At 46.8% G+C, this 22,004-nt stretch overlaps 1 protein-coding gene across 4 annotated transcripts in view; it reads left to right on the plus strand.

The window, feature by feature from the left end:
- Positions 1-20,208, plus strand: part of AHI1 (Abelson helper integration site 1) — an 862,008-nt gene extending 841,800 nt beyond the window's left edge. For all 4 annotated transcript variants that reach the window (XM_078649231.1, XM_078649230.1, XM_078649229.1 and 1 more), the window contains exon 25: positions 14,351-20,208. In XM_078649231.1, the coding sequence (XP_078505357.1) occupies positions 14,351-14,588 (238 nt within the window). In that variant the 3' untranslated portion in view covers positions 14,589-20,208. The remainder of the gene's footprint in view (positions 1-14,350) is intronic.
- The last annotated feature ends 1,796 nt before the right edge of the window (positions 20,209-22,004 follow it).

The raw sequence follows: 22,004 nt of genomic DNA on the forward strand, positions 1-22,004 counted from the left end.
TGTGGGGTTTGCTGGAGTGAAAAAAGATAAGGCAGTGCGGAAGAGAACCATCTCCTGCTGGATCATTCTCGGCATAAAATCTGCTAAGCATTGGCCAAAACGCAGCCTCCAGAACGACTGTGTGCTCATTATGCCAGGGCCAAAGTTGCTACTGCTGTGTTAGCTCCAGAGTCCCTGTCCTAGACACCTGCCAGGCAGCTATGTTTGCATCCCTCCACACATTCTCAAAACGTTATTGTCAAGCTCACCAAGAGGGGCAGGACTTTCTGGTATGGGTTTGCTAACGGGCCCACCTCCTAATAAGTACTGATTTCGTATCTATTCAAAAGGTCAAGAATCTGTGTCTATTAGTCTCCATCAGAAGAAAAAGTTACTTCTCTCTGGTAATGCTCTTTCTGGTAAAGATTCTTTCTAGCTGCAGATCCCTCACTGTCCCTCCTATACTCCTCGTTCTGTGATTGGACTAGATCTGTTAATAAGTTCCCAAATCTAGAAATCTGCACACAGTCCACCAATTTTCTTGTGAGGTTCTGCGTCCGAGGAGGGGGTGTGTCTATATACGCCTTATATTCATTTCCGGAGCGGAACTGCGTCCATGCGAAGCCACAAGGCTCCACTCTCTGGCGTGCAGAGGTATCGCTGAAAAATTGTCAGATTCAGGCTGACACCTGGGGAATATTCAAAAGGTACGGAATCTGCAGCTACGATGCATCTCTTCCAGAAAGTGCGTTATGGAAGGTAAGTAACTTGTTCATCACTTTCTGTTCAAAAAAATATACCATTTCACTGGAAAACATAAAGGTTAAAGTGGAGTTGCACGTAATTAAGGTGGCAAGATTTTACCTTATGTTAAAAAAACAAAGGTTATATTAGAGTTATACGTTGGTCTTCTAATAATAAACCAAGCAAAAAGTTTAAAACCAAAAATATGCTGAAATTCATCTTTTATACGTAACTGACCTAAATATAAATTGCACTGCTATGACGCCTCTGATGACCTCACAAATGACATCAAGAAGGACATAAGAAATCTGTCATGGTGCAAGTTATACTTAGGTCAGTTACATATAATTGATGCATTTTAGTGGGTTTTTTTGTTTTAAAACTGTAGGTTTTTTTAATATTATTGGAAGACCTCTTGTTGGACTCTGCCCTCTCTGCAGGGTTACCCCACACTTTTTGCATTCACCCCTCCTATTTCCTGAAATTCATTTTTGTTGGCTTTAGGACACTGTGCAATTTACCACTGCTAACCAGTGTTACACTGTCTATACTCTCTCCCTAAAACAGGGTAAAATTGGCCTACACCTAATTGGCACATTTAATTTACTTATAAGACCCTAGTGTATGGTACTACAGGTACCCAGGGCCTGTAAAAAAAAATGTTGCTACTGGGCCTGCAGCCCACATTGTACCACCCACTAAAATGCTCACGCCTGCAATTCCAGCTTGTAGTGCAATTTTAAACTGCCATTTTGACCTGGTGAAATAAACCTTTTGCCAGGCCTAAACCTTCCTTTTTAGGACTCGCATGGCGTCGGGTGCGCACATGCGCACTCGAGCTCGCAAGATTTAAAGACTTGGAGTAGCGAGGTTAAGCCCCGCCCCTCTTCTCCATTGGCTGGCCTCCTAAACGGTGGCCAGCCATTGGAGAAGAGGTCCCAGTGGCGTTCTTCTTTGAATCTAAGCCCCGTCCTTTTCGGATTGGGGGCTTGTTTTTGACTTTCTTTCTAGGCTGTAAACAACAGTCAAAAACACGCCCCCCCAGTCTGAAAAGGACGGGGCTTAGAGACAAATGGCGAGCGCCTGTTTGATAGTATGCAGTCTTTTGTTTGGGAGGACAAAAGTCTTGGTGGATTATTGCCTCCTGTGTGATTGAGGTTTCTGAGTTTGCCGGTGCCAAGGTGCACTTTTGTGTCCCGATTCCAGTGTTGAGTAGTTCAGTTCACTTGGTGCCAATAAACAGCTCTTTGTGGGGGCATGTCCAAGATGGTGCACCGGAAAGTAAATCAGTGGTTCCTGGGGGAGCGGCAACCGCAAATCAGCAGCATCGGGTGAGGAATGTGTGTGGCTCTGCCCTGAGGCATCTGCTGAATTCTAAGGCTCCTGCCGCGGCAGTGTCGACTGCTTGTGGATGGAGGGTGGCCGGCCGGCCGCTCTACTAAATTGTGCCAGAGTGAAGGCTACAGTGCTGTGCCGAAATAAGAAGCTGCATAGAGGAACGGGTACCCCAGGTTGCCTACACTGCTCTCAGAAGGAATGCGGAGCTGCCCATGCGTGCCCTTAGAACTCGGTGGCGCCTCACGCTGCTACGCCGAGTGCTCATGATCAGGGCGCGGCCGCCTGTTCAGCAAATGGTGCCAAGGTGAAGTCAGTGGGGCAACACCAGTCGGCAGGGCTACTTCAGTGAGTGGCTGCCCCAGACCATCGGCACCGAGTGTGGAGGGAGTAAGGAGCAGCCCAGGTGTACTTAAAGTTCCCCACACTGACTACCGCAGCTGCGCCGAGTGTTACAGATGGAGGGAGGCCGGCTGGCAGTGAGGCATGATGGCAACAGAGAGGAACTAGCGCCGCTGTTGCAGGGAGGAGCTGCAAGGTGGAGAATGCTGGCGGCAGTGCAATAAAGCGACCCTCATCCCACCACCTCAAATCCTTGCAATAGCCCATATCGCCGCGGGTGAGTACAGTGGCTGACTGCGCCTGACTCGGGTGAACGAAGCAAGCCCACCCCCTGGGGAGAAGAGTGGCCTAGAGGGCATCAGCTGCAATAAGCGAGGCAGCAGGGACGGACAGCAGAGGTAGGTTAGACTGTCTTGATGTCCGGGCCATGCCTGGATATTGAGGTTCCCAAAGACACGGCCTCCCAGCGTTGCAGGGGCGTAATTGATAAGAGACCTGGTGGCCCCCCAATGGGAAGGCTGTAGCGGCCCAGCGGCCCAGCGACCAGGAAGCAAGTTGGAAGTCCACTAGAGAGCTGAGGCACTCGGTGGGGAGAAAAGGAGTGGGCCATTAACGCTGCAAGGTGAGGAGCCCCCCTTGAGGCCGTGTGACCCTGTCAACGAGAATTGGACACTAGAGTGGTCACAAAGGGCCCAGAGCTCACCACAAGCAGACTGCCCAGCCTAGCTCCACACTACAGCTTCAGAGAACGCAGGGCTTGGTCGGCCACATAATTACACTGCACTCATCGCAACATACACTCCAAATACCACTCAGTGCCACATAATTGCACGCCACATAATTACACTGCACTCAACGCAACATACACTCCAAATACCACTCAGTGCCACATAGTTACATGCGGCATAATTACACTGCACTCAATGCAACATACACTCCAAATACCACTCAGTGCCACATAATTACAAGCCACATAATTACACTGCACTCCATGCAACGTACACTCCAAATACCACTCAGTACCACATAGTTACACACCACATAATTACACTGCACTCAATGCAACATACACTCCAAATACCACTCAGTGCCACATAATTACACGCCACATAATTACACTATCTATCGCCCTCACTCTATCTATCTATCTATCTATCTATCTATCGCCCTCACTCTATCTATCGCCCTCACTCTATCTATCGCCCTCAATCTATCGCCCCTCACTCTATCTATCTATCTATCGCCCTCACTCTATCGCCCTCACTCTATCTATCGCCCCTCACTCTATCTACCACCCTCACTATCTATCCATCACCCTCACTCTATCTATCACCCTCACTCTATCTATCGCCCTCACTCTATCTATCGCCCTCTATCTATCTATCGCCCTCTATCTATCTATTGCCCTCTATCTATCTATCGCCCTCACTCTATCTATCACCCTCACTCTACCTATCACCCTCACTCTACCTATCGCCCTCACTCTATCTATCTATCTATCTATAGCCCTCACTCTATCTATCGACCTCTATCTATCTATCGCCCTCACTCTATCTATCGCACTCACTCTATCTGTCTATCACCCTCTATCTATTTATCACCCTCCCTGCCACATAATTACACACCACATAATTACACTATCTATCTATCGCCCTCACTCTATCTATCTATCTATCACCCTCACTCTATCTATCTATCTATCGCCCTCAATCTATCTATCGCCCTCACTCTATCTATCGCCCTCACTCTATCGCCCCTCACTCTATCTACCCATCGCCCTCACTCTATCTATCTGTCGCCCCTCACTCTATCAATCTATCTATCTATCGCCCTCACTCTATCTACCACCCTCACTATCTATCTAGCTATCACCCTCGCTCTATCTATCACCCTCACTCTATCTATCTATCGCCCTCTATCTATCTATCGCCCTCTATCTATCTATCACCCTCACTCTATCTATCACCCTCACTCTACCTATTGTCCTCACTCTATCTATCTATCGATAGCCCTCACTCTATCTATCGACCTCTATCTATCTATCGCCCTCACTCTATCTATCCATCGCACTCACTCTGTCTATCTATCGCACTCACTCTATCGCCATCACTCTATCTATCGATCGCCCTCACTCTATCTATCTATCGCCCTCCTTCTATTTATCACCCTCCCTCTATCTATTTATCACCCTCCGTCTATCTATCTATCGCCCTCACTCTATCTATCGCACTCACTCTATCTATCGCACTCACTCTATCTATCTATCGCATCACCACAGCATCTCTCAGCACCACCACAGCATCACTCAGGGGCACCACAACATCACTATGCGCTGCCACAGCATCACTGAATGCCACAGCATCACCCGTCGCCACCACAAAATCACTCAGCGCCACCACAGCATCAATCTGTGCAACCATTCAACAACAACTGGTTCAAATATGTTCTCTCAATGTTTCAAGCTTTATTACAAATGTCACAAAAATATGTTAATATTTCACTTCTGTTCTTGAATTTTCGTCACAATAAAATACACTGAACATAATCTTCACAAAAGTTATTTACAAAAGTTTAAGCAATTGCCATTATAAATTACAATAACTTTTATTTAAGTATTAATTATTAAAAAAAAATTAAAAGCCATTGTTAATATCAATACATCTAAGTCTCGTAAATACAACACATATTGCATTACAAATGCTATAGGTGTCACATTTGCAAAAGTTATAACTATTGGCATTGTAAATGACAAAGTTATTAATTTCGCTATTTTCAAAACCAACACATAAATAAAAAAATTGTCATTTACAATACCAATAGCTCAAACTTTCCTATTGCGAGACCTATTGCATTGCACATGCTTGTTAATACACGTCACCCTTAAAGTAGGTTTTAAACAGCCCATAGGGCACAATGCATGGTATTTAAAAAGTAGAAAATGTGTTTTTAAGTTATACATATCCTGTTAATGAAAAATCTCAAAATTTGTTTTTCATTACTGTAAGGCTTATCTCTCCTTTTGAATAACATTGGGTATTCCTATTACATTTACTAAGTGTTACCTTTAGATTGGGAACACGTATACATCTCATGATTGGACTCAAATGAATTGTAATGTAAAATCTTCTTTATTGATTAAGTCATATTTTAGAGTACAGTTTTGAAAATATCACTTTTAGAAAGTTGTTATTTTTTTGTTCAAAAGCTTCTCAAGCTTTCTAGAAGTTTCCAGCTGCCTAGGCCTGTTAATGGCTCCCCCATATTAAGAATGCATGTTGGACACAGACTTTGAACAATAGGGAAGAGCAGAATGGACCATCCTGCAGTATGGTTGGGAGTGGAGCCCAACTTACATTTCAAAGGGCTTGCCTCCAGCACACACAAAGAAACCTGAGACTTATTTGAGCCTTGGCAAAGGACGAGAAGAATTTTCTAGAACCAGATGTAGGTGTAGCCGATAAAATTGCCCCTCTTCAAAGGATGTCACCATATGTAAATATTTGTCCTCCAGAGCCACTATTCTGTACACTCCTGTATCTGTGGACATTACAGAAGAGGGACTGCCTTGTTCCCCAGGCGACTGCCCTGCTGCTCGAGGCACATGTAAATATTGGACCTCCAGAGCCACTATTCAGTACATTCCTAGATGTGTGGACAAGGACTGTCCTGCTGCTTGAGGCCTGCATTGTTCTTCAGGGGACTGCCCTGCTGCTTGAGGCCTGCATTGTTCTTCAGGGGACTGCCCTGCTGCTTGAGGCCTGCCCTGCTCTATGAGAAGGGAAGACTGGACCACCTCCCTTCATCCCAAGCTTACCTGGGTAACTCCAAGGGTCAATTGGCTGGCCTCCTGCTCCGAGATACAGGGACACATGAGGCTCCAGAGGCCTCTCTGCAACTGCCTATTTCACCTGCTGCAACTTGCCCTGCCTGGCTCTGCAACTGGACATGCCTAAGCCCTGCTGGCCTATGCTGGATTGAGTTCCTGATCCCCAAGAGGTGCCACCCCAGGTCAGTCAAGTTCCTCCTGTGAAACCCTGAAATTTTGAACTCCGTGCACTGGAATTTGAGGTGGTAACTTTTTCAGCGAAACTAACCTGTTCCCTGTATCCGGCCCTCACTCCATCGGGGTCGGCCTGAAATTGTGACTTTGTCCTGGTGTCGCAACACTAGATCCCCCATAGTTAGCACTTTTTCACTGCGCTATTTTTACTTGAACCTTTGAAACTGCATACCTCTCTGGTGTGTACTGATAGAATTCTTGTCATTTTGGTCTAATTTTATTAAATAAAATTGATACTATTTTTTTAAATTTGATTTGAAATTTTTATTGTGTTTTGTTTTCACGTTATTACTGTTTGTGTGCTGCATAAATACTTTACACAGTGCCTCTAAGCTAAGCCTGACTGCTTTTGTGTGAAGCTACTGGATGGTTCAGCACAGGTTAATTTAGTGACTTTTGACAAGGATTGTGGTTGTTGCCTGACTGGGACTTTGACCCCCACCTCCCCGCCTAAAAAAAAACAATAATCCAATCTTACACCTATGTATAACTTGACTTTAACCTTGATTTTTTAAATATATACACTGGGTAGTTATGTCAGCAATTTAATAGGAATGCCTTTTTTCCTTTTTTGTTTTGCTAGTAACTTTAGTGCTGTTTGACAAATCTACACAAAACTCTTCAAAAAGTTCCTCTTTTGTGCCTACTTTGTGTATGGAACGTTTTGGGGGGATCCTTTAAACGGGGGGCGAGAAAAAAGGGAGAGATCCCAAAACACAAAATCCCCATGCATTTTCCATAGACTTCTAAGATCGTGCTTTTTGTGATTTGTTGAAAATATGTTGAGTAGTTTTTGAGAAATAATGGTTCAAAAATATTTGTATAGCTGGAGGGTTGGGTCCGAGGAGCTTCCGCAAGAGTCTCACAGGAGCCCCAATTTATAAATAGAGCATTCTCATTGGCCCTGGGAGTTTTTTCCCTTTGGGCCATCTCGCTCACACAGGAGTCAGACTCCCACAGGAGCAAGTGCTCTGATTGGCTGCTAGCAAAATGAGAAGAATTTTGTTGGCAGCCATTGCAGGACTCCGAGGCATTGTCCCCTGTCCTAAAGTTAAACCCTACTCCCCCTACGGCTTTTGGGATGGGCCCATGTGGACGCCCCCTGGGGTCAATTTTTTTTTTTAATCTGTGTGTTTTTGCTGCAATTCTGCGAGACTCCCCAAGATCGCAGCAAAAGCAAAACAAAATGGGGTCTGCAATATTTTTTTTAATATATGGGGAGGGGGAGCGTGAGTTGGGGCCCTCAACCTGTGCCCAACCCCAGTAAATAAAAAGGGAGTGGGCCGTGAGGCCCCAAGTTAAGCCTTTATAGGTCCCTGGGGTTCCATCCCTTTGGTATTGGGGCACAAACACAGAAGTCTGCTCCCAGCTGGAAGGAGATTCAAAACTGCTACCGAAGGCTAGGAGTAGACGTGTGATCTGGCTCCCTGTCTCCCCTGATGTTGGCAAGCAAATAGAACACATTTTTCTCCCGCCCGAATGGAGCAAACAAAAATAGCTGCTCCCTCCCGGTAGAAGCAATGCTGGTACCACACCATTCGGGGAACCGGCTGGAGTAGTGAAGGCTCTAAGGCTCCCCTTGCTGCCCCCAACTTGTGCTCTGTAGGTGCCCCAGTTTGGCCCCAGGACGCCCACCGTCCCTGAGGTCAAGAAGGTTGCATAGCCCTCCTCGGGGTAAGGGGTCCCTAGTGCCTAAGAACACTTGAGGAGGGGAGCCATGCGCCCCCCACCCCTTTGGTATTGGTTTTGCTCCGAGGGATGGGGTTCCAGGGACTTAATAAGGCCCAGGGGCAATTCTGGCCCCTCTCTTATTTTATTGCATTTGGCCCAGGGATGATATCCCCAGGGCCTGTTTAGGCTCGAGGAGGGGGGATGCATGCTCTACTCCCCTGTTAAATTGCATTGGGCCCCGGGGATGGGTTTTCCAGGGCATTTTAAGGCTTGGTGAGGAGGAGTCACACGTCCCCCTCCCCTATTTATTGGAACTGGCCCTGGGGAATGGTGTCTCTGGGGCCAATTAAGGATTGGGGAGGAGGGCAGCATGTCTCCTCCCCTTAATGTAGATGTTTTGGCCCCAGGAAATGGGGTCCCAGAGCCCAAAGGCCAACCATGTGCTGTGCGTGCGAAAGACTGGGCGCGGTGTGGGGTTGGCAGACTGCTGGGAGTTTGGCCACGGGCTAAACCCTGTTGCCAACCCCCCATTGCGCAGCGTGCGGTTGACTGCCTGCGGGAAGTTGGAGGCAGGGCCTGGCTGCAAACCAGGCCCTACTGCTAACCCCACGCCACACAGGACTAAAGACTATGCGCAGCGTGAGGTTGGTTGCCTCCAGCAAACCTTAAACCGCACACGACGAAAGGCCATGCACATTGTGGAGTTGACTGTCTGTTGACATTTGGCTACCTCCTGGTGGGTAGGCCGCAGCTGGCCCCTGTTGCCGCCCCCTGCTGTGCTCAGCTAAAGGCAGTGTTCAGAATGGGGTTGGCTACCTGCTACCTGTGGGGGGTTGCTACAGGGTTTGGTCAACCTGCTGCCGCTTGCCTTTAGAAATGGTAATAAAATATTACTTTACATTACAGTGAGAAGGCCTAGAACTATTGAATGAGATATTTGGAGTTCAGTAAAATAAATATAAAGTAACAGTAACGTTACAAAGACAAAAAGACTAACAAATATGAAACACACGTTGAAATGAGGTGAATGAAATTGTTAAATCAAAGACCACGTGTGTTTTACTTGGAAATGCATACTTAACCAGAGTTGCCACATCGCTCCATGTACTTTAAGGACAGTTTGTACTTTAGGGACCATATTTGTAGAGGTGGGTTTTCATTTAAGAAAGCATCGCATTTTAGGATTTGATGTCGTTGATTTTATTCATTTGACCCAATTGCACTAACGCTCTTGAAAGGAAATATTACTATATGGAAATACCAGAACTAAACGCACGTTTGGAGTACCGCAGTCTTGCAATCCCAAGTGTGACCTATAGTAGTTATGTATTGATGCAGGTACTTAATTGCAGGGCTCCCTGTGTATTATTATTCGAAAGAGGCCAAGAATGGCGCGGCCTTGCCGTGTGCACAGCGGTGTTATCTAAAATCAGTCTTCATATAAAAAGAACAATGATTTTCAGGGCAAAGACTGAAGATTTCCTTCACACAGTGGAAATGATTCTCCAGGGAGAGGCCAAGCACTGAATAGTAATTGACCTTCCACTCTTTACTCGCTTCATATTTTGCCCTCCTCAGATGGGCCAAGAATTAAAGTAACCTGATGCCTTCATCAATCCATCTAAGCCGCTGTATCTGTGTCCATCCCCGTGCCTGTTATTGTGTTGGCTCACCTCGTCTATGGCTACCTATTGGTTGTTGGTATGTGTGAGCAAGGGTGGTTGTATGCTGTGCTTTAAATGGGAATGTGCCGTCCGGTACTGAGCACCAGCACTACTCTACTTTTAAAGAAAGCGAGAGTACATGCACTTCTCAACACTGCTGCAATACATTTATTGGGAGATTACCTGCATTTCCCAGGGCCAATAGGTACTCTAAAGGGTGAGTACCTGCACTTGTCAGCACTGCTGCAAAACGTTTAGTGGGAGAGTACCTGCATTTCCCAGGAGCCAACAGGGACTCTAAAGAGTGAGTACCTGCACTTGTCAGCACTGCTGCAATACATTTATTGGGAGATTACCTGCATTTCCCAGGGCCAATAGGTACTCTAAAGGGTGAGTACCTGCACTTGTCAGCACTGCTGCAAAACGTTTAGTGGGAGAGTACCTGCATTTCCCAGGAGCCAACAGGGACTCTAAAGAGTGAGTACCTGCACTTGTCAGCACTGCTGCAATACATTTAGTGGGAGAGTACCTGCATTTCCCAGATCCAACAGGTACTCTAAAGAGTGAGTGCATGCACTTGTCAGCACTGCTGCAGTACATTTATTGGGAGAGTGCCTGCATTTCCCAGGAACCAACAGGTACTCTAAAGAGTGAGTGCATGCACTTGTCAGCACTGCTGCAATACATTTATTGGGAGAGTGCCTGCATTTCCCAGGAACCAACAGGTACTCTAAAGAGTGAGTGCATGCACTTGTCAGCACTGCTGCAATACATGTATTGGGAGAGTGCCTGCATTTCCCAGGGCCAACAGGTACTCTAAAGAGTGAGTGCATGCACTTGTCAGCACTGCTGCAATACATTTATTGGGAGAGTGCCTGCTTTTCCCAGGAACCAACAGGTACTCTAAAGAGTGAGTGCATGCACTTGTCAGCACTGCTGCAATACATTCATTGGGAGAGCACCTGCATTTCCCAGGCCCAACAGGTACTCTAAAGAGTAAGTGCATGCACTTGTCAGCACTGCTGCAATACATGTATTGGGAGAGTGCCTGCATTTCCCAGGAACCAATCAATCAATCAATCAATCAAAGCATTTATATAGCGCGCTACTCACCCGGAGGGTCTCAAGGCGCTGGGGGGGTCCGCTACTGCTCGAACAGCCAGGTCTTGAGCTGCTTCCTGAAGGCGAGGTGGTCCTGGGTCAGGCGGAGGCGGGTCGGAAGGGAGTTCCAAGTCTTGGCGGCCAGGTAGGAAAAGGACCTTCCTCCTGTGGTGGCTCTTCGGATGCGGGGGACGGCGGCGAGGGCGTGGCTGGTCGATCGAAGCTGGCGTTTGGGAGCGTAGAAGTTGAGGCGGCTGTTGAGGTATCCTGGGCCTTGGTTGTGTAGGGCTTTGTGTGCGTGGGTGAGGAGCCGGAAGGTGATTCTCTTGTTGACCGGGAGCCAGTGCAGGTCTCTCAGGTGTCCGGAGATGTGGCTGCGGCGGGGGATGTCCAGGATGAGTCGTGCTGAGGTGTTCTGGATCCGCTGGAGTCTCTTCTGGAGTTTGGCGGTGGTTCCGGCGTAGAGGGAGTTGCCGTAGTCCAGACGGCTGGTGACGAGGGCCTGGGTGACCGTCTTCCTGGTCTCGGAGGGGATCCATCGGAAGATCTTGCGTAGCATGCGCAGGATGTTGAAGCACGATGAGGAGACGGCGTTGACTTGTCTGGTCATGGAGAGGGAGGAGTCCAGGATGAAGCCCAGGTTGCGTGCGTGGTCTGTTGGTTTGGGTGCGCTGCCCAGGGCGGGGGGCCACCAGGAGTCGTCCCAGGCGGAGGGTGAGGATCCTAGGATGAGGACTTCCGTCTTGTCTGAGTTCAGTTTCAGGCGGCTGTTCGTCATCCATTTGGCCACGTCTGTCATCCCTTCGTGCAGGTTGGCTCTGGCGGTGGTGGGGTCGTTGGTGAGGGAGAGGATCAGCTGGGTGTCGTCGGCGTAGGAGATGATGTTGAGGTTGTGCTGGCGTGCGATGGCTGCGAGGGGGCTCATGTAGACGTTGAAGAGTGTTGGGCTGAGCGAGGAGCCTTGAGGAACGCCGCAGATTACTTCGGTGGCCTCCGATCTGAACGGGGGGAGGCGGACTCTCTGTGTCCTTCCGGCGAGGAAGGAGATGATCCACTCCAGTGCCTTCTCCTGGATTCCGACGTTGCTGAGGCGCTGTACTAGGGTACGGTGGCAGACGGTGTCGAAGGCCGCGGAGAGGTCCAGGAGGATGAGGGCCGCCGTTTCTCCGTTGTCGAGCAGGGCTCGGATGTCATCGGTAGCTGTGATCAGGGCGGTTTCGGTGCTGTGGTTGGCCCGGAAGCCAGACTGCGAGAGGTCGAGGGAGCCGTTCGTCTCAAGGAAGGCGGCCAGTTGCTTGTTGACAGTCTTCTCCATGACTTTAGCCGGAAACGGGAGCAGCGAGATGGGGCGGTAGTTCTTGAGGTCGGTGGGGTCGGCTGATGGTTTCTTGAGTAGAGCGCTGAGTTCGGCGTGCTTCCAGCTCTCCGGGAAGGTGGCGGTGTCGAAGGAGGTGTTGATGATGTCCTGCAGGTGGGGTGCGATGACAGTGTCAGCCTTGTTGAAGACGTGGTGAGGGCAGGGGTCTGTCGGAGATCCGGAGTGGATGGAGTTCATCGTGCGGATGGTGTCTTCGGTGCTGATCGGAGTCCAGGCGCGGAGGGTGGTGGTGGGGGGCGGTGGTTCGGTCGTGGCGTGCGTCGGTTGAGTGCTGAAGCTGTTGTGGATGTCCGCGATCTTGTTGTGGAAGTAGGAGGCGAGGGAGTTGCAGAGGTCTTGCGATGGGGTGATGTCGTTGTTTCCGGCGTTGGGGTTGGAGAGCTCTTTCACGATGTTGAAGAGTTCCTTGCTGTTGTGCGCGTTGTTGTCCAGTCGTTCCTTGAATACGGTTTTCTTGGTGGCGTGGATCAGTTGGGGGTGTTTTCGGGTGGCGAGCTTGAGGGCAGTCATGTTGTCCGGTGTTGGGTCTCTGCGCCAGGTTTTCTCGAGTGCTCTGCAGTTCTTCTTGGAGCTCTTGAGTTCGTCGTTAAACCATGGGGCTTTCTTGCTGCCGGGTCTGCTCGGCGGGGTCTTCAGAGGGGCGAGGTCGTCTGCGCAGTCGCTGATCCATTTCGTGAGGTTGGTGGCGGCTTGGCTGGGGTTCGTTGTGCTGGTGGGAGGCTTCTTGCTCAGGGAAGACGCGAGCTGGTAGGCTGTGATCTTGTTCCAGCTTCTGCGGGGGACCTGTTGTTGGTGATGGTGGAGCGTGGTCCTTTTGAAGCTGAAGTGGACGCAGCTGTGGTCCGTCCAGTGGAGTCCCGTGGCGTGGCTGAAGGCGATGTCCTTGCTGGATGAGAAGACGGGGTCGAGTGTGTGTCCGGCGTAGTGGGTGGGGGTGGTTACCAGTTGCTTGAGTCCGAGGTTGGCGAGGTTGTCCAGCAGAGTGGTGGTGTTGCGGTCGTTGTTGTTTTCCAGGTGGAAGTTGAGGTCCCCGAGGAGGATGTAGTCAGCGGAGAGGAGTGCGTGCGGGCTGATGAAGTCGGCGATGTCTTCGCTGAATTGTGTGCGTGGTCCCGGGGGACCAACAGGTACTCTAAAGAGTGAGTGCATGCACTTGTCAGCACTGCTGCAATTCATTTATTGGGAGAGTGCCTGCATTTCCCAGGAACCATCAGGTACTCTAAAGAGTGACTGCATGCACTTGTCAGCACTGCTGCAATACATTTATTGGGAGAGTACCTGCATTTCCCAGGGCCAACAGATACTCTAAAGAGTGAGTGCATGCACTTGTCAGCACTGCTGCAATACATTTATTGGGAGAGTATCTGCATTTCTCAGGAGCCCCCGGGTACCCTAAAGAGTGAGTATCTGCACTTGTCAGCACTTCTGCAATACATTTAGTGGGAGAGTACCTGCATTTCTCAGGCGCCAACAGGTATTCTAAAGAGTGAGCACCTGCACTTCTATATTTCCATTGAAAGCACTGGTTGTATGTCGGGTGGTAAGTGCACGTGGATGCTTGTAGGTATGTGTTGATTGAGTGCAAGTATAAGTATGTCGCTAGGTTTATGTGCGCATATCTGGTGGACTTTGCAAATAATTGCCTGTAGATTCTGTGTTCTGTGTGCATGGGTACCTGCATGTATGATGCTCTGTTTTTTCGCGTGGGTGTTTGTCTGTGCTGGTACCTGTGCAATAGTAGGTGAGTTGCGCTGCCCCTTAAATGCATGTATGAGTGATCTGTGTACGTTTGTGCATGGAGATTGCGAACATCTGGGTATAAACAAGCCGGGTCTAGTGGCATAGTAGTCGACTAATGCGTCCACAGTAGGGGGCCTGTGTTTGACCTCCTGGTCACAGGTTCAAATCTCGGCGGGTCCAATCAGCCTTTAGTTGGGTAACAATAAACATGTTTCGTCAAGTAAACAGGACACTCGCCTCGTTTATTGTATTTGTCTGTACTTGCTCGTATCCTGTTTGTAGGTTTGGAACAGCATACCGGCCATATTGAGCAATCTTTCTTTTCTTTCTTCCTAGTGCACCAAATAGGAAAGTAAAGAAGACGCAGAGGGTGGAATGGGCAGCCAGCAGACCGGACGGAGAGCCCCTTGGCCCACAGGAGCCCTCCAGCACTGCATCCCCGGTTGAAAGCGGGTCTGGGGTGAGAAAGGAAGCACCTTTTAAAAAGAAGAAAAGGAAAACTCCGAAGAACGACGCCACAGCTGGAAGTACCAATAATGCCTTTGAGCCAGACAGCTATCACGGAAATGAATGACGTGGGACGGGTATCTTGTCAACCCGGCATTCTCTAAAATGGCTGCGCATCGCCAAGAACACACCTTATATTCAAGGAGAAATAAACGGCTGATGCTAAATTGGCTAACAATGACGTCAGAATCCGTGTAGGTGAACATGCATTTTCTCGAATATCCGTGGCAACTCATTTTGCACTCTTTGTGGCAAGGGCATGTCACGTATTCTCGACAGTTTGTTGTGCAGGAGCATGCTCTTTGTTGACTTAAGGCCCTTCTCTCCCTATGCAGGGCCTTAAGCGGTAGTTACTCGTGACAATGACCGGGAACATGCATTGTGTGTCTGTTTATCTCTTTTCACTTTCGATAACCGCTTTCCTATAAGAGTTTAACCAAACACCAAAAAATAGCGTCTTCCTTGTGCTCCGTTACCAAAGCAATAGACTACTGGCCCTTCACAACACTGGTGGAGAAACGCATTTTAAGACGCCAGAGTCAGAATTATTCCACTTAAAGTTACCAGACTTTTCCGAACGAAAAACTTGGACGGGCACAGATATAGATATAGACATAGACATAGGATGATAGGACTAAATGTCCTTTTAGGTCTCCGGGCACATCTCTCTCTCTCTCTCTCTCTCTCTCTCTCTCTCTCACACACACACACACACATTCCCTCCCTGTTCTGTGAAAAGCTCCAGAGTCCAGCTGCAGGTGGGCCCGGCCTTGACGTATGGCCTCTGCAGCCCTGATTCACACCGCATTAAATCCTTCTGTGCTGCTTGAATAAGGTGAAGTAGCACAGCAGGAGAGTCTAAATAAGTGAACTTCGGTCCCTGTTTCTGAAAGTGCCGGTTGGAATGTGATGAATGTACAGGTTCACCGACCCTCCCTTAAAAACGGGACATTTTTTTGTTTCAGACGAAAGTGCCTCGTTAGTCCTTCAAAAACCAGGACTGTCCGGGCAAAACCGGGAGGGGTGGTCAACCAATTTCCAATCAGTATTGCTGTGCGCTGTCGGCCACACTACAATGTGCGCTATAGTAACGTGTGAAAACATGTCGGCACACATTCCTTTTGCGAAAGGTATCAGGTTTGCTCAATTATTACGTTTGTGGTGCATAGTAAATAATATTGCGCAAAATGTTTGTCGCATAATGTCGCCCAAGATTTTACCTCCATTGCACAGTTCTGAATGCGTAATTTCCTCCAGAAAGGGCCTGCAGAAAATTCCCCACCCTAAAATCGTGAACGAGCGTTACTTATTTTCCTCTCTTCTTACAACGGGCACGTACTGAAACAGTCACTTGTGTCAGAGTTTTCTCAAGGCGCTGTACTCGGAAAGCGTTTTAATACCACACCATCGGCATGCAATTTATCGACAACTGAAGGATGAAAAGCCGAGTTAACATGACAAGAGTCAAACCTGTGATCTGCAAGTCCATGGGCGTGCATATGCAATTCCATGTCAATTTAATGTTATGTGAGACAGCGTGAAGTCTATGACCTCTTATGTATCATCTCTGCATTTTTTCCAGAACGCCTCTAATCCATTGAAAATGTTATTTGTATACTCAGGTTTCAACAAATTATTTAAGCAGCATTGTCCCATCAATTTGCTTTGATGGGAAAATTTGCTCAGAGCTTTTATTGCTCGGCATTGCTACTTTTTTCCAGATCGTACCAGATTCTGTACTGCTAACAAGGCCCCAGAAGCTGATAGCATCACACACCCAGGGAGGTTCAAATGACAACTGATTGCGGATTTAACAAATATGGTGTGTCAGGCTGCAATAAAAATGCTGTTAGTTCATTGTGTGGCCATAAGACTCCGGTTTACCCAAGCAGTGAATATCATGGGATAATAGCCCAATGTCAAGGGCTAAATGGGTTGGCAAAGACCCTCTACTGAGTTATAGGTCTGCACTCGATGTGAGGGCCAATAACGAGGGAGCAGACCAGCAACAATTGGTACAAATAGATGCTGAATGAGTTGAACGCTATTCGAACGTTCCATCTACAGAGGGTAGAACGTTCTAAATTAAAGAGGAAGAAACAGAAAGACAAGCACTGGAATGTTGGAGCACGTGGTCATACCGGCCATTATTGGCCCTCTACCGCTCCATTATGAAATGATGAAATGAAATGATTACGCACGACTACCCGTAGGCATCTCGGCGCTTGTACGAATACCGCCGAGGAACCCTTCCTGGCCTTTCCCTGTGAGGAGCCCACTCCTGGGCACCCCCAAGGTGAAGTCAGGCATCCTCAGCGTTGTTGGGGATGTTGTAGAGATTAAGCAAGCTATTGCCCAGAGGTGCAGAGTGGGACTCATGATTAGAATAGGCACAGAGGCGAGAATTATCAGGTCCGAGGAAATTGAGCCCGAGACCCGCCGATGCGGGAATTGAACCCTGGTCCCAGCCAGACTACTGCATCAGGGTCTGCCGCTCTAACCATTGAGCCACACTTCTCTATTCAAAAGAAGTTACCAACAGTACAGTGTTCTAATTCCAGGTCTGCTCTGTTGTTTTGTAAAGACCACAGTGATTGAACAAAGGAAAAACAAAATAATAGAGCTAAAAGAGATCATTTGTCACAAAATGTTTGTGTCCAACAACTTCAGGTTCTGCTTTGAAGTGCAAGAACAGATATCTGATGCCGCCACGTAGACCCCATAGGAAATACACACTAATGCATACTTCCTTTTCAGAATTCAGGTACTTTGCTTATTGTATGTGTAAGTGCAAATTAATTGGCTTCCGGTCAGTTGGCATGTGGTCGAGTATTTCTGAGGCGTGGCTTGCTCCATCAGGGAGACTGCCATGATGATGTCAAGGTATCTCTGATCAAACCATTTGTTGGTTGAATGTCAGAACCTCAATCCCCATAAGAGTGCCTGACCATTACCTTGAGTGTGTGTAGTGAAGACACTACACCGAAATAGCTAATAACAGATTATTAGCAACTAGGCATGTAGTAGGTCCAACTTCTGAGCTCCTCAACTTCTAACTGGCCCAGTTCAAGCAGCGCGGACCCGGGCTCCTAGGAGACCATCATTGTGCCCCAAACATTATACACAGCGTCGCATGACGCTACAAGGTTCTATATATTCCCCGCAATACAGTGGGTCAATTTGCTATTCTAAGTAGAGTCCTTGTAATTCTGCCACTGGTGCCTAGCTGTCAATGTCTTAAGTAGCGGCAAGACAACCTGATGCTGTGGAGGTAATAGGGTGATGCCATGTTAACAAGCAGGAGGTGATGGAGCGAAGTGTGCTTCATGGTACCGCGAACAAGCGAGTGTGTAAAATACTTTTGTAGGGCACGATACAAAGGAGTGTATTTTGACACTTTGTAACAGAGTGCACATGTTAGCTGATTTAATGTCTAGTTTGGTATAAAGCACAAACACTTTTTTAATAGTAGATAAAAAAGAACAAGGCATAAATAGATCATTTTAAAAGTAGCTTAACATATCATATTTGAAGAAATAGACCTGCATGATGGTTCAAAGGATCCTGTCTGCTACGAAAACAATATTATTATGGCTTTCTTTTAAGTTAGAGTCTAACCAAATGTAGAATATCAACCACAGTTTATTTTGCTGGGATATTTGTTGGCTGTCGTCGTTAGCCCCTCTTGCCTTGCCAGAATTTGAAGGCAATACAAATTAGATTCCTCTGAAGCAGCAGGCAGCGAAGACAGAGCAGCCCATTTTTTATTTTTTATTTAAAACACTTAAAAAGCATACGTTCTTTGGTTTGAAAAGTAAAAAAGACCTGTCACCATCTGGTGATTGATGGTGAAACTTTAAAAGGCAGGACCTTGGGTGTGGCTTTTATTTTTTATCCAAATTTTAATGCAAATTGTAAAAGCAATCAATCACATGGGTTCTACGTTTATTTCAATGTCGTGTTTTTTCGTTAAAAATAACTTTCCCTCCAAATCTTGTATATATCATTGTGAAATTATGCTTTCAGTGGTTTATCCTCTGCAGTGAAATTTTCAGAGGCAGGGAGCTCAACAAAAGCCTAATATATTCTCTATTTTGCATGGTGCCAAACAGTTTTTGCTTTCAGGGTACTACAAGGCATACTCTTCTCTGTAACCAACCTGGGAAATAGGTTCACAACTTTATTTTTCTACTAGACTACTCCTACGCCCAGGTGCCTTGTATAAATCCTCATTTCTCATATTCAACTACAATACAAACTTTTTGTATCAACAACCCCTCACTCGCGCCCGCTAATGTTGTGCAGCTTTATCAGAAGTGACATAGTGGGTCAACAGAAGGCTCCACAAGAGCCGATGACGTCAGTTCCTGTTTATCTGTGCGTCAAAAAACGTAGTCTGACGCCACCAAGTTTTTGACCTGTTTTTCACAGATTTTTGTATCTGTCGCAGTCTTATTTTTTATGGGGTGTTTCCCCTTTTTGAATTCTTGGGCTTTACCCATGTGGAAAATGCAGTGGACCAACGGCAGTTCACTCGAAGGGCTCCATGTACTGTTTGGAAAGGGCACGGCTGAAGCACCCAGGGGCCATTAGGGCACAGGGAACCAAATTACTCATGGCTTCTGTGACGGCTCCAAGTTTCAATCTAGAGTTGAAAGGGGCCCCCAAGAAACATAAAAAACAAGAGGTCCTCCTCCTCATCCTACCAGGAGCGTAGAGGAAGAAAAGACAAGGACGACGGAGCTGTCACTGCTCGTTGGAGCTGCTGCTAATCCTAGATAACCCAGATACAAAACTTTACCTCAGAGTCCAGAGCAGACGTTTTCATTAAAAGCACAGATTACCTACCTTCGTGAACATTCTTTCCAATGGTACGCAGTTTCCGTCAGTAGATTCTCGCCTTCGATTCAGAGTTTGCTTATAAGATTACATTAACATTTTCTACTTTTGAACCTTACCTTGGGTTCTCCATATTTTGGGCTTCGCCTCTGTGAAGCGGCTACAATAACAGTGGGACTGACCACTGCCTCTCGTGGCGTCTTCAGTTTCCTCACTTCATTGGACTTGTAGGGACCAGTGGCTGAACCCGCACAGCGACCCCTAGTGTCAGTGTGGTGCCATACCTGCAAAAAAACAATTATGGATCCAGTGTGACGCCTGGGAAGCGTTCACATGCGGAATCTATGCGAAGGCGGGTATCCATCCAAAAAAGCCCTACCGTAAATAAATACCTTATTCTTTATGAGGCATAGTTCTTGCACTATATAAAAATGATGCAGTACATGTATATTTTTGTCTGAGTAAAGATTTGTAGCATTATTATTAAAAAGTACTACAACAGTGAAGGTGCATGCTCCCGTAATGTACCTTTGTAGCAAATGAAGGAAATGTTTTTATACAGAGGTGTGCTAATCTATATATTATATTGGTGCTATTTTGGCAGCCGCATTGGCAAATTGATTGGCAAATTCATCTGTATTTTGACACAATGTTTTTACTCTAAAAAAATACACAAGCCTATATTTTGTATTTGTATATTATTAATTTGATTTGCCATGTCAAGTCAGATATTTTAAAATCGAATTCATGTAACTGTACCTGACCTACAGTTCTAATAATATTTGCAGTAACTTATTGGTCCTGATTTCAAATGCTTGTATTTAAGATAATAAACTAAATGCTTTTTATATTTGTGCGTTTTTTTTTATTATAGTTAACTTTAAATCATTCCTTAAAAAGATAAATGATAAATGAAATAGGCTATCAGTTTACTTGAAATTGGATATTAGTTTACACGGAGTGCATGTATGTTCAAACTTTTCCCATTTCTGATGAAAAAAGAAGTGAGAGTAACAGTCCTGTGCATTGATCCGTGGACGTTTCTTAGCCAGTAACCGCAAGCTGTAACACAGTGTGATCCCTGCACATGTGCTAAGGGCCAACATACTATATAAATAAATCCGTCCTCTTCAGTGCCCCATGAATGACATTTCCTCTGCTGTTGTGGTTTACATTTACTTTCTGACTCTAGTCAATCAGGTCTTTGCATTTAAATTTCCGTTTATTATGGGCATGCGGAAGGCCGTAGCATTATGAAATTCTACAATATTTTTTTTTTACCAATGTTTCACTTCCACCTGTGTAAAAATAGACCAGAACGTTGTCTTTTGGGACATGAACTGCTTTTTCTTGAATGAATCTACCCTCTTATTTCCTTTTATTGAGGACAAAGCCATGACTTGAAGTCCTCATTGGGGAAAGGGTTGGTTATACGAGTGGTAAGGGTTGTCACCCTTGCTGGTGCGCAGATAGCTTTGGTGACACTCACAATTCAAATGTAAATAGCGGGTCAAACCTGTTTCTGTGTTCGTGGACAACCCACAGTTACCCATGGTTTCTACACGGTTAGCCACTGATGAGCATGGTTTTCATTGTTTTTAACCGCCCAGTTGAGCATGCTACGACTGCTGTTGCAGAGTGCCCCTCTTCCGACATGCTTTTATGAAACAGAAGGTGTAGAGGGCAAAGAACTACCCCCTGTCCTTGTAACGACTAGGCAGAATAATCCCTGTTACATTTTAATGGTTTTTTTTTCTTCAGTTTTTATCGTCATTTTCTTCAGTTATGTCTCAAACCCTTATTGAGAAAATTAGCATTTGAAATGAAATGAAATTAGCATTTATAAAGCGCGTGCTCACCCGTGGGCATCCCAGCGCTAGCCGCAACAAGAGAAGAGATGGGTTTTTACTTTCTTTCGAAAAGTCATATGGGCAGCCTCTAGACATATATGAAGGGGCAAAAGGTTCCAAAACTTTGCCACATTATACGAGAAGAGTCGGCCCCCACTTCGAGCTCTTCTAATTTTCGGGATTATGATCAATCGCTTATTTTCAGATCCCAACGCTCTATATGGGTGATAGGGCTGGATGAGGGAATGCATCAAGGAAGAACCTTTGCCAGTAAGTGCTTTATGAACAATGCATAAAGCCTTAAACTGAACTCGTTCTTTGATGGGGATCCAGTGGAGGGAGGCAAGAGCAGGTTTGGCCGACTTATGCCTGGAAGTATTCAACAACAAGCGAGCAGCGCAATTCTGCACAGTCTGCAGTCTTCTATTCATGGAAAGCGGTGCTCCAGGATATAAGGCATTGGAGTAATCGAACAGTGAAAGAATTAATGCCTGGACCAGCAGCCTATTAGCACCGAAAGGTAGTAGAGGGAAGATCTTTCTGAAGAGCCTCAGCATTCCATAGCAGCTAGCCACAACCTTTCGAGCTTGTTCCTTAAGATCTAGGTTACTGTCCAGCCACACACCAAGGCTCTTAATATGTTCTTTGGGGTTAGGGGCTGGACCCAGACACCTGGGCCAAAGATGATCTATGTTCAGGGTGGCTGAATTGCCCAGTAGCATAAGCTCTGTCTTAGCCCTATTAAACTTTAGATCTGATTCATCCATCCACTTAAAGATGGCACCAAGGCATGA

Source organism: Lissotriton helveticus, chromosome 6 (genome assembly GCF_964261635.1).
Source record: "Lissotriton helveticus chromosome 6, aLisHel1.1, whole genome shotgun sequence".
NCBI lineage: Eukaryota > Metazoa > Chordata > Amphibia > Caudata > Salamandridae > Lissotriton > Lissotriton helveticus.